This window comes from Nicotiana tomentosiformis, chromosome 1 (genome assembly GCF_000390325.3).
Source record: "Nicotiana tomentosiformis chromosome 1, ASM39032v3, whole genome shotgun sequence".
NCBI classification, from domain to species: domain Eukaryota; kingdom Viridiplantae; phylum Streptophyta; class Magnoliopsida; order Solanales; family Solanaceae; genus Nicotiana; species Nicotiana tomentosiformis.
Genome location: NC_090812.1, coordinates 46467055 through 46485454, shown reverse-complemented (window position 1 = coordinate 46485454; position 18400 = coordinate 46467055). Strand labels below are relative to the sequence as shown.

General features: G+C 34.4%; 1 protein-coding gene across 1 annotated transcript; it reads right to left on the bottom strand.

Annotated features, from left to right (window-relative positions):
- Positions 1-9180: 9180 nt before the first annotated feature.
- LOC104119049 (probable WRKY transcription factor 41) lies at positions 9181-11965 on the bottom strand. The gene is made up of 3 exons (XM_009630451.4): positions 11430-11965; positions 11176-11301; positions 9181-9980 (listed from the first exon to the last, which is right to left on the bottom strand). Exons 1-3 carry the CDS (start codon positions 11753-11755, stop codon positions 9392-9394), a joined length of 1041 nt encoding a protein of 346 aa, XP_009628746.1. The 5' UTR covers positions 11756-11965; the 3' UTR covers positions 9181-9391.
- Between the last annotated feature and the right edge of the window lie 6435 nt (positions 11966-18400).

Here is an 18400-nt window from a genome sequence, read left to right as displayed (position 1 = left end):
TTATTCTGATTTTGGGGAAGCTATTTTACATCTCTTTTTGCTTACCTTTAATTAAACGTGTTGGACTGGAATTTACTTACATTGTTTTCATTGTACAAATAAATAATTTTCGTAAGCATCGTTAAACCGATGCTGTTTCCAGCAAAACTTTAATTCGTTATCATAATTATCAAATATTTATTTGCAATTAAAATTAGGTGTAATTAATTAAAAATCAAAATTCAAGTCAAGCATGCTTTAAAAATGTACTAGAGTAAAAATCCAAAAGGAAGGTCCGTCGAATGCGTCCGTACTCCGTAAGCCAGTAACACTGCACTGCCGGCTCAAAAATAGGGTTAACGCAAGGGGCTGGTCAACTCTTAAATTAAGTAATTGTCCTTTTTGGCTAATTATTTTTGGTTAAATTAAGCTCCTATTTGGCCATAAATTTTGGCTTTATTTTTTTTCAAAAAATTTTGAAAACATTATTTGTTTATGAAATATGATCATGTTTTGGGTAATAAAAATTTTAAATTTCCCAAAAACTGCCCTAAACTTCAACTTTTCTCCAAATAAAATGCATGTCCAAACTCCAAACACAACTTCAACTTTTAAAAATTATTTTTTAATACAATTTTAAAAACTCTTTTTTTAAGTTACAATCAAATCTATTGTCCAAACGCTAACTAAGTTATTGTCGTGGCCTCTATCAGTGGATGTCTTCAACTTTAGCCGTATAATATATGGTTAATATTTTTATAGAAAAAATATGTTTGTACCAACTTGAAATACACTGTGACGAACAAATAATAAGTGCAATAGTTCACTGCATTTATGATTTAAAATAACAAATCTGCAATTAGTTACTATGCTACCAAGATTTGTTTGAGGTCTCAAGTACATGGCTGCTTAAGGTAAATTTTTTTCCTTAATTAGACTTTCTGAATTCTAGAGCTTGATTCCCCATTAGCCAATAATTTTTCCCAAAGTACATGGCAGCTTATTTTGACATTCGTATTACATTATTGCTCGAGCATCTTGACCATTTTATTAGTATCTATTTCTTTATTATTTTTGGGCCAGTGCAGGAGATTATTTTGTTAGTATTATGCCAGAAAAGTGACCAGTTTTAGAGTACCTATTCCAACACTTTAAATGAGAATCACCAAAGTTGAAGAAGAGAAACAACTGTGATACCAATAAGGTCCAGTTAGAATGGTGTAATTCATTTGAGTAAGGTGTCATTTTGTGGAGGTTTAGTGGGCGTTCGGACATAAGAATAGTGAAATTTCCGAAAAAATGAAAAAAATATTAAGTGAAAATGGTATTTGAAAATTAGAGTTGTGTTTGGATTTTAATACAATTTGAAGATGTTTTTGAATTTTTGTAAGTGGTTTGACGTGAAAATTTTGAAAAATTACTTTTTGGATTTTTTCAATTTTTTGAAAAATTCCGAAATTCAATTTCAAGTAAATTTTGAAATTTTCATTATCAAACACTGATTTCGAAAAACGTTAAAAAAATTGAGAAAAGCAAAAAAAAAAAAAAAAAGATTTATGGTCAAACGGGGCCTTAATGTTCTATTAGAAGCGTGATACGAATAGTAATAGTATTTTCTTTATTCCCTTTTCCGTTCTAGGTAGATCTCAAATTGCATCAATTAATTTATCTCCTTACAGGGGTTACTTAATCTCCCATTTTATATGGCTTTATAACATTTCAGGAACCAACAGCTTTTTTACTACGTACAAGTTCTTTTAAACATAAGACAAGTTAAAAAAAGAATTCGTGTTAAAAATATTAAGATTTTGACTATCAGAAAGTAAAAGTTACAAATGTATTAATTACATAGAGAGCTCAATTTTGTATAACTCAAAAGGTTTGGTCAGACTTTTTCCTTAAGATTTAATACAGCCTTTATCTATTTATTCTGCAAATGTACAAAGTTCAATGGCCATTTGTTCACACTTGCATGGAACTTCCAAATATTCTTGGGACAACATATCTTATTATAAGTCCAGTAAAGAAAGGATTGGGTGCCAAATTAAACAAACTTATATGATAAAGCAGAGATTCGAGACAGAAAACAGATTCTGTCCTGGTTGAATAAACAAAGGCATAAAACAATAAAGCAACTCTTAAGATTCCTTTCTTTTTGAATAAACACAATTAACAAAAGAAAAAGGAATTAAGGAAAGTGTTCGTCTGGATTTTAAATAATCAGAGCAAATCAAAATAATGTGATAACAAAAATAAAATAGATTCACGCCTTAGCAGAGGGTTAATTATTTTCATTACTCCTCAGGAACAAGGGGAAGACGCTGAATTTGAAAAACTGAATTTTGGCAACAAAAGCAAAGAAGATAAACTAGGGATCTTCCTTCATCAAGTATTAATCAACTCATATTTTCAACACTTCTAGAAGAATTAATGAGTTTGTGTATTAAGAACATCCAACTACATTCGATCATCATTTTCCTAAAGACCTTTTAATAAATACTTTTAAAATTGACCATCAATCCAACGCGTTGATTTATTTGTTCTTTTAACCTTTTGTGTTTGTAACATACATTTTCGAGTAAATAAATTACAAATATTTCAACGTCGGTAAGCGACGAACGTGAGGAAGTTCTTATCATTTTATAAATGTTGAGAGTAGTAGTAGTAATACAAGTGATGTGGTTAGTGGTGTAACTTAACTTAACCATAGTTTAGCTTAACCATACAACTATAGTTAGCAGTTAGTTAAAGAAGTTATACGTGTATAAAAGTAGACATTCCATTGTACAATGATCAAGTAACAAAAATGAAGAATCCCTTTCTTCCCCAATTTTCTCTCCTCTGTTCTTAGCTCCCAAACTCTGTGTCATTCAACAAATTTAACATGGTATCAGAGCGGATTACTAAGCGATTCTAGGGATTTCTTTGCAAAGTCGAAGCAAATCGAGAGAATCAGCTTCAATTTTCTTAAATTTCTTCAATTTCTTTCAAAATCGGGAACGACGATTTTGTGATCGAAACCCTAATTTTTGCTTCAATTGCGTAACTGCGTAATTGCTTCAATTCCATGGCGATCGATGATAATTCCGGCGATAGCACCACCGCAACAACACCGACTGGAACGATTCTCGACCACAATCACCTACTCTACTTGCATCCATATTATGGACCAGGTTCGTTGTCGATTGATTTATTATTAACTGGAATGGAAAACTACACATTGTGGAATCGAGCTATGAAAGTAGGTCTTCTAGGAAAGAATAAACTTTGTTAGGTAGACGGTACTACCTCGAAAAGTGATTTTGGACCAGGATTAGCTCACCAATGGGATCGTTGCAATGCCATTGTTACTTCGTGGCTGATGAGTAACGTTAATTCACACCTCCTTACTGATGTTCTATTCTCAGAAAATGCTCAAACTGTTTGGGCACAACTTAAGGAATGATTTGACAAAGTAAATGCTTCGAGGTTTTATTACTTGCACAAAGAAATTTTCACTTCTACACAGGGGATATCATCTGTTTTCATCTATTTTACAAAATTAACTGACCTATGGGCTGAGTATGATGCTATGTTACCACCACCTCCTGTTAAGGATTATGTTAAACAGTTGGAATTTCAGAGGTTACTGCAGTTCTTAATGGGGTTGAACGACGGTTTTGAGCAAGCTAGAAGTCAGATTTTGATGATGCCTAATGTCCCTTCCATTAATCAAGCATATGCTATGATAGTTCAAGATAAAAGCAGAAGAATAATCTCAGGTAACCACTTCAACACACATATAGGATAGGTTGAGCCCACTGCCATGTTCACCACATAGTCAGGGAATAAGCCAAGGAAGAATTTTGGCGTAGAATGTGAGTATTGTCACTAGAAGGGGCATACAAAGGCAAGCTACTATAGGTTGATGAAGTGTGAATTCTGTAACAAACCAGGTCATTCGAAAGAGAATTGCTACAAAATAATGGGCTATTCATATGATTTTAAGCCTAAGAGAAGAGCTAATGCAGCGTAGATAGAAAACAATGTCTCACGGGAAGCAAACAAAGGAGTTCCAACACACATGTTCACAATGAACAATACTCTCAGATCCTGCAGCTATTGAACAAAAGCTCAATTGGTGAATTAAGTGGCACTATGGCAGCAATGGCAGGTACTTTTCTTTACAACAATATTAGCATTCTTAAGTGGATATTGGACACATGAGCTATAAACCACATGATAGAAAATAAAGATTTATTGTACCATGGAACACAAACAGAAAACGCAGGTCAAGTTCAGCTGCCAACATGGGATTCTGCCAAAATTACTCACATAGGAGATTGTCAATTGTTAGGAGGTGACACTATTAAGAATTTTCTATATGTTCCTGCCTTCAAGTTATTCTGTTGTCTGTCTCCAAGGTGACAAAAGACCTGAACTGCTTTGCTTCATTCTTTCCTATATTTTGCGTATTTCAGGACCTCTTGTCTGGGAGGGTGAAGGAGATTGGTAGGGAGGAAGATGGGTTGTACACCATGACCTCAGTGGAGTCACACAACATGTTACATTCTTGCAAAGCCTTTGCAGTTATCAAACAAGGAGATCCAAATATATGGCACAAGAGAATGGGTCATGTACCAATAGCTTTTAGGAAATTACAATGTTTCAGAAATAGTATAGACTTTAATAATGCTCATAGATGTGAGATTTGCCCTTTGGCAAGGCAAACTAGAATGTCATTTCCAATAAGTACTACTAGAAGTGTTCAGGCTTTTCAACTAATTCACATGGATGTTTGGGGACCATACAAGGTTGCTACCTATAATGGAATAAAGCTTTTTCTTACATTAGTAGATGATTACACTAGATGGACTTGGACTTTTCTGTTGAGACTGAAATCTGATGTAGTTTTCATCCTTAAAACCTTCCTTACTATGATTAAAACTTAATTTGGCAAGTCTGTCAAGATGTTTAGGTCAGATAATGGAAGTGAATTTTTCAATACTCATTGTAGAGAACTGTTTCAGTTACATGGGATCTTACATCAAATTTTATGCCCTTACACACCCCAACAAAATGGGGTAGTAGAGAAAAGATACAAACATATTTTAAAAATTACAAGGGCTATCAGATTCCAAGGTCATCTACTAGCTAGATTTTGGGGAGATTGTATTGAGACAGTTGTATATCTTATAAATAGAGTGCGATCCACTGTCCTTGACAACAAATCACCCTTTGAGTTGCTGTATCACAAACAACCTTCCCTATCTCGTCTAAGCATCATAGGATGCTTGTGCTTTGCTTCCTTACTACCTAGCTTGCATGGCTACTTTGTTATCCAAGCTATGGATGAAGAATATCTTCACCTCCTCTAGCTTGAGGGGGATTGTTGAGAGTAGCAATAGTAATACAAGTTATGTGGTTAGTGGTGTAACTTAACTTAACTATAGTTTAGCCAACTGTAGTTAGCAGTTAGTTATAGAAGTTATACGTGTATAAAAGTAAAGATCCCATTGTAAAGTGATCAATTAACAGAGATGAATTCCTTCCTTCTCCAATTTTTTCTCCTCTGTTCTTATCTCCCAAACTCTGTCTCATTCCACAAATTTAATAATAAATTAAAAGAGTGTACAAACAGAAATCGTTTAATTGATAGTATTTGGTAGTAGGAGCTGCACAAAAAAAGAAAGAAAAAGAAGATGGAAAATGGGAAAGTGAAGTCAATAACGTGGTGAATGCTCTTTGGCACATTGCGTTTGTATTGGATTATAATACTCCGATCTAGCAAAAGTATCTTTATTGCAACTTTTTGGTAGTTTTATCCAAATGCATGAGGTTAGTCTAAATAATTTTAATGTGTTGGCCACTTACCCAAAATGCAAAGCAGTGAAACTGCACCCATCAATAATTTAAAAGCGCCTTTTTATATTAATCATCAAGAATGCTAGGCAAAAGTGCCATAACCTAGTAACTCATAGTCCACTTTCTACAGTTCTTGATTTCTTCCACATTTTTGTTTTTTGTTTTTTTTTTATTATCCATATTTCCCTTTTTCTTTTGAATGACTTTTCATCGGGTTATCTTTCATTATCACTTCAAATTCTATTTAGCAAGAGATAGAGGATTGCTTGTAAATGTGAAGCAGACTGGGTTTAAACTTGTGCTTTTATTGATTTACTTTCACATGAGACTTTAATTCACGGTTGTTGATCATTAAAACTTTTTTTTTAAAATAAAATTTAGTGTAGTAATAGTGTACAAATGTAACATTCATGATTAAGATGATGATAACGGTGTATCAACAAGGATAGGCTGGCAAACTTCCGAAGAAATGCATATGGCATTTTTGATAAATCTTACATTATTAAGAAGGGAGAAAGTCATAAAGTGCTACTTATATAATATGGATCAAAAATTTATTGTTATGCATATTATTTGGCTTTGATATGGCATAATCTAAGAGACAAGTTTGCAAAATTTACTAAGCTATAGCAGATAATATTTACTATGAGGCTGGATAAAGACATCAAATCAAATAAATTTTTTGAGGAGGCTTACCAACCAAGTCTCAATACATGATTTCTAGAACCTACACGCTAAGCCTATACTTGAATAATACTTTGCACACGTGAGTCAATTAATTTGCTGGGTTGATTCCTCCTAGGGTGTGATTTCTGAATTTAATTTTAAAATTTTTGTGTTTAATTGGCTTAAATATATTAAAAAGATATTTTCTTTGAAACACATTTACCTTTAATTTCTGGAATAACATCGCTGGAAAGAGGAGGAATAAATTTTCCGAAACTCTCCCATGCTATTTCCAACTGAAGAATTTGAGATACAACTTTCAAATTATGACATCTTGACCAATAATTTGTTTCTCTGAAATTGTCTCCATTGTTGCTCTGAAAGGAGAAGTAGGTTTGAGTCTATTAAGGAAAAAAAAACAAAACAAATCTAGAGTCTTTTTTAAATTGGCCCATATTTTAAGATGAAGAAAAACAAGGTCAATTGGACTTCAAATGGCCTTATCCGTAATTTTTGGGGATTTGTAGCCGTACCCTATATTTTTGCCACATTTTAACTTGTACCCTATTTTTAAAATTATTGATTTGGTAGCCACCTGACAAAAAATTCGTAATAATATGACAATTATACCCATGACAAAAAGATATAAAACCTGCATCACGCATTAATCGTGTGATCTGCAACCTCATTCGGGAAAAATTTCACATTGAAGCTAAAACTTCATGCTAATGTATGCTGAAATTATTTATCCTGCAATCTACAGTTTTGTCATGAGTTTTATCCGAAAGTTCAGTCTAAACATGCTGAAGTTTTTTAGTTCATTTGCTAAAATTTCAGACTAAACATGCTTAAGTTTTTGTCCCGCAGTATGTAATTTTCTAATGAGTTTTTGCTAATGCATGCTGAAATTATTTAGTTCATTTGCTAAAATTTCATACCAAAACATGTTGAAGTTGTCCCGCAGTCTACAATTTTGTCATGAGTTTTATCCGAAATTTCAGTCTAAACAAACTGAAGTTTTTTAATTCATTTGCTAAAACTTCAGACTAAACATGCTTAAGTTTTTGTCTTGCAGTATGTAATTTTCTAATGAGTTTTTGCTAATGCATGCTGAAGTTATTGTTCATTTGCTAAAACTTCATACCAAAAGTCCAAAACATGTTGAAGTTTTGTCGTGCAGTCTATAGTTTTGTCACGAGTTTTATCCGAAACTTCAGTCTAAAACTTCAAAATAAACATGCTTAAGTTTTTGTCTTGCAGTATGTAATTTTCTAATGAGTTTTTGTTAATGTATGTTGGAGTTATTTAGTTTATTTGCTAAAACTTCATACCAAAACATGCTGAAGTTTTGTCCTGCAGTCTACATTTTTGTCAATAGTCTTTTGTTAAAGAAGGACAAAACTGTCTTTTTAAAATGCTTTAAACAAAAAAATGGGTACAGATACAAACAAAAAAATAAAACGAGTACAAGATATAAAGGGACGACGAATAAGAGCGCCCATACAATTTTTACGTAATTTTCATTCTAAGTGGACCATTTTCATGAACGGGCTATCACAATTCAATAAGAGGTCCCTTCACCTGAAGCCCGGTTTACAAGAAGACCCAAAAAGGATGTGTTAGGAAAACGTGCGTGCTAATTAGGGATGTTTTGGACGATATGATTTTACAATACAACTTATGTTTGATAGATTTATTTATAAATATTTAAATAGATTCAATCTGTTTTGATCCGTCTAAATTCATTTCAGTACGTGTATATATATATATATATATAGCTATTAAAGAAAAAAATAATTAATTTTGTTGAATAGTTAAACAAATTATATGAAAACAAACAAACAAATAAAAATTCGGTAAGAGTAGTGTGAGTTTGACTAAGAATTATTGTTTATCTATTTTGACCTAGCCTAATTCACTACACTCAATCTGTTTTGATCCGTCTAAATTCATTTCAGTACGTGTATATATATATATATATATAGCTATTAAAGAAAAAAATAATTAATTTTGTTGAATAGTTAAACAAATTATATGAAAACAAACAAACAAATAAAAACTCGGTAAGAGTAGCGTGAGTTTGACTAAGAATTATTGTTTATCTATTTTGACCTAGCCTAATTCACTACACTCAATCTGTTTTGATCCGTCTAAATTCATTTCAGTACGTCCATTTGACATCCCTAATGCAAAGTATACGATATTACTAATTATATCAGAAATATTTGGAAATTTTCAGAAGATTCAAAGCAGGCAAATCAGTGAACACTTCCAACTCATTAAGGGGAATAGTTCTATCTCGCTTCTGATTCCATGTCTTTCTTGTTTAATCTTCTTTGGTCGTCACACAATTGACAGTTTATGACTATTACATAACTTTTCTTTTGTTTTCTGTTTCATTTTCATTTTTTTAAATTAAAAATTACTTTTATCCATCTACAATCTCGGTGTTTTGCATTTTACCTTCAAGGCCACGATTTCAAAATTATTATGCCATTTGTCCTCAATTGTAGTTTAATTTGCAAGAATTGTTGAATTGCTCTTAGGACTTGAGTTTTCTTTTTCTTTTTCTTTTTCTTTTTCTCTTTTACTCCTGCCGTTGTGATCCGTAACAACTTTGTGATTCTGCTCATTATTTAAGAAAGGTATTTTATTTAATATCAAAGTTAATAACAGAAAACAAAATGGTGCTAATGCATAACTAAAATTTCAACTGCCCATATAATCACAAACATGAATTCATCTACAACATTTCGAGAGGAAATACTAACCATTTCTCTAAACATCAGTCAATTGAATTTAGCTAGGATCAATTAGGCTAAAAAAATAATAAGTATAATAATTGCACAACACTTACTTGCTGTTATTACAAACTTGCAAGGGGTACTTATCTAATGTCTAATTATTTGAAAAATTCTTCAATGTCAAATGTAACACTAGGTTCAAATCCCACAGACAAATCCCAATCTCCATCAAATGGGGAATTAGATATTGAAGTTGGGGTCGAGATTAATTCAGTAACATCTGACTCTGAGCTCTGTAGAATGTTGTCCATTGCAAATTCCTCAATTTGATTTGTCAACAGTGACAAATAGGAGGACAATTCTGAGGTAATTGGAGGTGAAAATGGTACCATGGAATTGGAAAAGAATTGGGTTTCTTCAATATTTTCGAGATTCAGTGGGGTAGGAGGGAATGAAAAGGGAGTGAAAACTTCTTCTTTTGTGAGGCTAAAGTTTTCAACTTTATGGTTTGGTCCAGAGTTGAATATTACCATCTCTTGTTCTTGTCTTTGATAACCCAATTCTTGTTTTTTGTTGTGTTTCTGACGTTTTTGGGTTACAAGTGAAAATATTTCTGATTGTGCAATTTTGCAACTGTGCCTTCCTTTATATGTGACCTCAAAAGTTGATGAGTTTCCAACTGATCTTTGGACTTGTTTTGTTGCCAAGCAGCCCTGTGTATTCCTGTGAGTGCACCTATAATAAGCCCTGCATTTACAAAAAAAATCTATTAGGCCAACAATATTAAGCAACTCTAATATTAACTAGTCCATAATAAGTGGAATCAACAACTCAGAATAAAAATAATGATGGTGTAAAATTTGTATTGAATTAAATCCAAATAGATTTACTCCTTGCATTAAAGTAATATATGAATGTTTTCCATATGCTCTTTATCCATTTCACTATGAATTATTGTCACATAGCACAAGAAGTTGCCAAAAGAAAGAGACCTTTCAAACTTTAAGTTGTTGTCTGGACTCTGAAACTTAAAAGTTCCATATGTGTTGTGAAATCATATTGGTTTGCTTTTAATAAGAAATAAAAAAAGGTACTTTCTTCAGCTACTGAAAGGACATAATATTTGGAAGTGTTTTATTTAGGAGGGGACCACATGAAATGATCCAAAACTCATGCACTGAATGTAGCCTAAACAGAAAGAAGAAATTGCCAAAAAAAAAAAACCAAAATTGTCAAAGACAAAACCTAGGACCTACTATAGGGGTCGCAATATACTACACTTCTCTCGCTTTTACTTATTTACTATACTAAAAATATATTTTTATTTTTACTTATCTACTATACTGAATTAAGAGAAAAACAATCTTTTTTTTTCTATTTTACCATTATCATAAACTACTTATTCCCTGAATTATTTCTATCACTATTAGGGTAAAATTGTAAAATGCACACTTTTTTTTTTTTTTTTTTTTAGGGAATACAAAATCAAAAGTGAACAATTAAAACCGTGAGGAAGGAGTAATAATAATGAAAATAAAAAGAATGATTCAGGGATCCCATCTACTGCCATCTTGTTCCCTGTAATTTATATTTGGAGCAACTGGCAAGTGGCCATTACAGTAGCTGCCTACCTCCTTATTTATTACTACTAACTTCCAGGTAAAACTGAGTTTAAGCCATTAAATTAGTGAAATGAAATTATATTAAATTCAATTGTTGATTACGTAGTTTGTATATGAGAGAAAAAGTCCAATTTTAGGATATTTAACAATTAAGCAAACAGCTAAAAAAAAGTATAGTAGGAAAAACCAAATTATGGTTTTGTTTTGGTGCATAATCCTAGTAAAAATTGGTGATCAAATGTGAGTCGACTCCATAAAAGATAAATATTAATGTTAACACAGGAAAATATAAAGGGAAATAAAAGCAAAAGGATTGTTACCTTGGATGAATAGACCCTAAAATATCTTTCTGGCCATATTTTCTCCAACTATATCCATCATCATGTTGACTTTCAAGTCCTGTTCCAGAAATGCTAACTTGTTTACTCCATTGTTCTGGTGTCTTTCTGTAAGCCAAAAAAAGTTCCAAATTACAAATATGGACCAAAAAAAAAGAAGAAAAAGAACCTTAATCCAAGAAATGATTGATTTGCAAGAAACCACAAAAAAATTGTCAAAAGAGTCCTAAAATTACCTCTTCTTGCTGAACACATTTTGGCCAACCAATTGATCCTTTGAAGAATCCAAAACCTCACTCTTTGGACTATTATTATTACCAAGAAATGAAATTGATGAACATGAAGATGTCGAATTAGCATTTCCACCTTCAAAAAGTAGTGCCTTCAAATTCAGAATTGACAAAGATTTTTCAAGTGAAGATAGTATTTTCCCAAGTAGTAAATCACATTCTTCAGGAGAAGCCAAAGGACCAATCTGTTTTTTCAGCTGATTAACAAACTCCCTCCCTTGTGTTAGCTCAGTGATCAGTTTCTTTTTCTCCAAAGCTTTAACTTTTTCCATTTTGGAATCTTCAACTTACAAAAAAGATGATGACAAATTAAATAGGTATTATTTGAGATGAGTAAGAACTATATAAATGGTGACAAAAGGGTAGGAAAAAAACAAGAAAGTAGAAGATAAAGGCAATTGTGTATTCAAATCAATTGCCAAGAAGGAAGCAGGAGGGAGCAAGTGAAGAGTTGTAAGTTTTAGAAAAAAGAGAAGGAAGGAAAGGAATATAAAGAGGGAAAAAAGTGGAAAGAGAGAGGGGGAGCAAATATTGACTGTGATTATGCTTTGTTGGATTTTTCTTTGTAATGTCTTGAATTTCTTTTCCTTTTCCTATGGAAGAATTAAATTCCAGAAAATATTCAAGAGACCCTACTGCTGACTGATTCAAAACGGCGTTTTTTCGGGCCACCACGGTTCACATCTCCCTCTTTTTTCCCCTCTTTTACTCGGTTTAGTCTTTTATCATTCTTGATCACTAATTGACGTTGAAGTTTTAATCGATCAAATACTAATAATAGTCTAAATTTGAAGATTATGTCGGGTTTTATTTGATTTACTTATTCATGAGAAGGAAATTCCAGTTTAGGTACAAATGTCACATCTAGAAAACAAACACAAAACCTCCCTAACTATTATATTGGCGAGCATGGCCATGTAATCAAGCATTATAAGATATTTATCACAAATTATTAGACCTCAGATTGAATAATTTCTTACTTAATAATCTGATTTAATTAGGTTTTGTATAAAATATGCGCTAGTAGATTTTTTCTCCCGGTATAATATTTGCAACATCATATTATGTCTTATAACAAATTTAAGTAATATATCAAGGATGATTTTGTTTATCAAGGTGCTCTCCCATATATGATTCAAATTGACTAAACTACACTTATAGAGATTAGCTTATTGGTTTACAAATAAAATCAAGTTAAGTGGACATTAGTAATAATTTCCTTTAATGTTTAACTAAGTGGCACTAAATAATTCATTTCATTAATTTATTATTTGTTTATGTTATTAACTACATTCATTTCTTCATTGAGCAAATTTCTGTTATATATTTTGAAAAGCTTAGGCATATAATTTACCTTTTAATTTTTAATAACTTAATATCTTAAACTACATCGAATGATGTAGTTATGCTTTTATATATATATATATATATATGCTCAACACATGACCTGCCCTTTTAATAAATAAACCAAAATGACTTATTGTATAAATTATATTAAAATCATCGTTTATTAGGATTTATATATTAATTTTCTTGCTGTCCTCATAATGTGATTCGTTAATCATAGCGTCATATATGACTATGGCTTATCCTGTCTTAATTAAATCTATTTTGCATCTCTCATCGTCATCTTCGTTAGCTAAGAGACATAGGGAATCCATTTTTTATTTTATATGTCCAAGTTATGTGTGAACGTGGAAACACGTGCTTCAATATTCAACTACATTTAGATTATATAGAGAATAGATTCGCTTTTGTTTCGTTTTGGAAGAATAATCTTTTTTGAATTACTATTTGGAAAAATAATTTTTAGTGTTTAATTAATTTGATTTCGATAGATATGTCTGTAGATATCCTTTTCAAAAGAAAACAACGTTAAAACCCTAAAGGTTTTCATAATGCGAACGCGAAACAACTGAAAAATCATCTTTGGCTACTAATAAAATGTATCTCCACAAAATATTTCCAACTGTTATATAAGAAGAAATTCGATCAAATAAATAGCGCCGCAATTTTTCAGCTAGAAAAAAACCTTTACCAAATACACTATGTTTTTTTTTTTGTTTTTGTAAAACACATTTATAAGATAACATATATCACTATCTCGACCATATTATTTATCTTCTAATTAGACCACATATTAACCATTAATTATCTCCATATATTATTTTTAGGACTCAGAAAAATGAAAAAGGATAAGAGAAAAAAAAATGCATTGAGATAGTGATAGTGTATAAATAATGGGTGAGATAATTGGATAAACGTAAGAAATGGGTTGTATATATATGACGCCACCCCATAAACGTCATTTAAAGGCAATAACGCGGAACCACGTTTGAAGATTCTTCATTTGACTTATTTTCGCATTTATAATATCATGTAATATAATCTTATTATAATTCTGTGGCTTATATTATTTTGTTGTTATCTCAAAATTAAGCCAACAAGAAGCTTCCTGCGTTTTGAATTTTTTGTTAGACTAACACCGAGAGGCAATTCAAGATCTTAAGCTACTAACAGTGCATTAATTTACTATTATCTGTGTCCATATATATGTTCTCTTTTCTTCTTCTTTTTTTTTTTTTTTTTTTGCCTACCTCTTAAGAAATTTTTTGATAGCTATATATATATATATATATATATATATATATATATCCTGAAATGTCTCACTTAATAACACTTTACAAATTAGAAAAGTGATGGTAGATTTGAACAAAAAAGTAATAAATGGTTCATTTTTTTCTAAAGTGTCAAACATTTAAAATAAATTTACGGACCAACTATCAGAATTTATTGATTTATGTGAGTGTGTGGAATCTGTCGTTGTATAATGGTTTTAGTTTCATTGGCTTTGTCCGAGAAAGCGTATGTAGCTAACGTGTTAAATTTTATGTAACTTGATATATATTACTTATCTGCTTATTGACATTCGTACAATTAAATGCTTTAGAAATTTATTCAAATTTCACGCACCTAGTAAATACATTTTCATGTATTTGACTCATTCTCTTGAAAATGGTTTGTTTGCACTTGACTTGCCATGAAACATCCTACTGCTGCATTCGAAAAATATAAACATCTGGGGTTAGCAAACAGCGAGTGTCTGCTTCTTTAATTTTTTGCCGTTTCACTTTGTTTCGATAATATTGCTTATACGGGTGAAACCGAACACATAAGCCGGCCCGGTTCCCGATAAAATAAATTGAGTAAGGGACGCGATGACAAGGAGCCGGAATCGAGGTAAGGGACTTATCGAGGCAGGCACCGGGGGCACGACACCCGCCCTCGAGTACATCGAGGCCATGACCCCGGGATCGATCAAAATCCCAAAAGACCTCGGAAAGTATTATTGGGCAATCAAACACGATTAACGGAAGGCCGTAATATCCGTGATCAACCGGGTATCACGGCGCGGATCTCGGCACGCACCGACGGGAATTCAGTAATTAGTTAAACGGGATATTTTTACCTTTTATGGAATTGTACTTAGAGTGGGATTCCCCTATTATATAGAGGGGGATCTCATTATTCATTGAACACATTGTAACACGCAACCCAAAGCAATATACTATTATTTTTACTGTTATACATAACTCTTATTCTCGTTCATCAGTGCTAGCCATTGTGAATCCGGATCGAGGGTGGATATTTCATCAAGGCTAGAATTATCCTCCTCACGTGATTTGAATTTACTATATCTTTATTTGTTTAATCTAACGCAATTTATCGTCTGTATCGAATTAATCCACGTATCCTTAAAACCACTTAGAAATTTAATTGTTATCCCTTTTTTAGGGTAAACAGTTTGGCGCCCACCGTGGGGATAAGAATAATAGTGGCAATTTGATACAAATTTTCATAACACACCCTATTTTACACTTGTTCTTTGGAGTGCCTTTAATTTCAGGTCAAAGTTTAAAATGTCGAACTCCCAATCTGCCCCTCTAAACGTGGATGCTGAGTCTAGTCATCATGGTGAGAACAACGATATGGTACCCAGTAACGAAGTGCCCCCTGTCAATCCCAACGGAATTTCGGCCACTGACCCAATTGACGCTAACTCACATGTGGCCATCAATGCGAATTTTCCTACAGATTCTGAGAACAGCGTCCGCGGGAGAGTCCGATCGGTAACCTAAAATACACACGACGGTGAAGGAGATGTGATCAACTTGCGAGTGATCTTCGAAATGCTACAGGCTCAACATGCAGCGATAGCCCAGCTGGAGAACCAAAGCCGCGCCCCCAGCAGGGTTGAGCCTAAGCCGCCCCCGTGAAATCGCTCGCAGAAACGAACCAGTCATGGAGAGTCCGAGTGATGCCGAATCCGGGACTAACCCCGAGATCATAAAAATGCTCGATGAACTAACAAAAAAGGTAGAATCGTGGGAAAAGAAAATCGAAGCCAATGACAAAAAGGTGAAAACCTACAATTCCAGGGTCTACCAAATCCCAGGGGCACCACCGATATTGAAGGGCCTGGATTCCAAGAAGTTTGTTCAAAAATCTTTTCCTCCAAGCACAGCTCCGAAGCCAATCCCGAAGAACGTCCACATGCCCGAGATTCCTAAGTACAACGGAACAACCGACCCAAATGAGCATGTGGCCTCCTACACGTGCGCCATCAAAGGGAACAGCTTAGAGGATAATGATATCGAGTCTGTCCTGCTGAAAATATTCGAGAAAACTTTGTCAAAGGGAGCTATGATATGGTATCACAACTTGTCCCCTAATTCTATTTACTCGTTTGCTATGCTTGCAGACGCCTTCGTGATAGCACACGCCGGGGCCATCAAGGTCGAGACCAGGAAGTCGGACTTTTCAAAGTGAAATAGAGAGATAATGAGATGCTCAGAAATTTCGTGTCCCGGTTTCAAATGGAATGAATGGACTTGCCTCCGGTCGCTGACGATTGCACCGTTCAGGTCTTCACCCAGTGACTCAATACTCGAAGCTTGTTGGCTTCACAGTAGTTGAAGCAAAATCTGATAGAGTATCCGGCTATAACTTGGGCCTAGGTACATAATCGATATCAATCAAAAATTAGGGTCGAAGATGATCAGCTTAGGGCCCTTTCCGGGTTCGTTTATCTCGTCAGAGCTATTGACATATCCAAAAGAGATATTGATCGTGAACCACGATCGGATATGGACCGGTATCAACCATACAATGGAGATCGAAGAGGTAATAGGATCGGACAAAACCCTGTGAGAAGTGAAAGGAGAAGCGATCGAGGTCAAAATAACTGGGGACTCATGAGAAGAAGCGATTTTGACAGGCCCATCGGGCCTAAGGAGCGCCGAAGTTATCGGAGTACAACTTCAATATTGATGTCGCTGCCATCGTATCTGCCATCGGGAGCATCAAAGACACTAAGTGGCCTCGACCTTTATAGTCCGATCCAGCCCAAAAGGGACCCCAACCTAATGTGAAAATACCATGGCACTCACGGCCACATAACTGAAGATTGCCGACAATTGAGAGAAGAAGTAGCTCGGTTATTCAACAACGAATATCTCCGAAAGTTCCCGAGCGATCGAGCCAAAAACCATTTTAGGAATATGGACTCTAATAAGCAGATCAAGCAAGAGGAACCTCAGCACATCATTAACATGATCATCAGTGGGGTCGACGTCCCCAAGGGGTCGATGTTAAAGCGTACCAAAGTGTCCATTACTAGAGAAAACGGACTCAAGATTACGTGCCAGAAGGAGCCGTATCTTTTAACAATGAGGATGTTGAAAGCATCGTGCAGCCACACAATGATGTACTAGTAATATATGTACTCATAAATAAATCTCGAGTTAAGCGTGTGTTAATTGATCCAGGTAGTTCAACCAATATCATCAGATCAAGAGTCGTAGGGCAGCTGGGTCTATAAGACCAAATTGTGCATGCAGTTCGAGTTCTAAACGGATTCAACATGGCATGTGAGACTATTAAGGGGAGAAAACACTATCGGTGAACACCACCGGAACCATTCAGGAAGTAAAGTTCTACGTAATTGAAGAAGATACAAGATACAACACTCTATTCGGGAGGCCGTGGATTCACAACATGAGGGCAGTGCCCTCGACACTGCACCATGTATTGAAATTCCCAATGCCAGGGGGGATTAAAATAATTTACGAAGAACAACCGGATGCAAAAGAGATATTTGCGGTTGACGAGGTGGTCCCGATATCCGCACTTTATACACTAAAGGATCCGAGTTCGGTCGCTAAGGAAGGGACTAAATAGCAATCACCGACACCGGCCCCGACCGGATCGGAGAAGCAGGGGACGGATGAGGACGACGACTATGGAGTTCCCAGATCCTTCATAGTCCCCGACGATTCCGACGCCACCAAATCAACGGTAGAAGAACTGGAGCAAGTCATATTGATCGAGCATCTGCCCGATCGTAAGGTATACCTGGGCACGGGGTTAAATCCCGAGCTCAGAAAAAACCTCATTAAATTCCTTATGGCTAACATAGATTGTTTTGCTTGGTCCCACATCGACATGGCATGGATATTGCCGGAGATAACTACCCATAAGCTGAGCCTAGATTCGAAGTTCCACCCGGTCAAACATAAAAGGAGGCTCCAGTACAAAGTCAAGCATGCATTCATCAAAGACGAGGTATCTAAAATGCTTAAAATAGGGTCCATTCGGGAGGTTAAATACCCTGATTTGTTAGTAAACCTAGTGGAAGTCCCTAAAAAAGGGAATAAATTAAGAATGTATGTATACTACAAAGACTTGAATAAGGCATACCCCAAGGACTCTTTCCCTCTGTCCAACGTGGATCGCATGATCGATGCGACGGCCGGCCACGAGATCCTCAACTTTCTTGATGCCTATTTCGGGTACAACCAAATTCGGATAGACCCGCGTGACTAGGAAAAAATGTCCTTCATCACTAAGTATGGCAC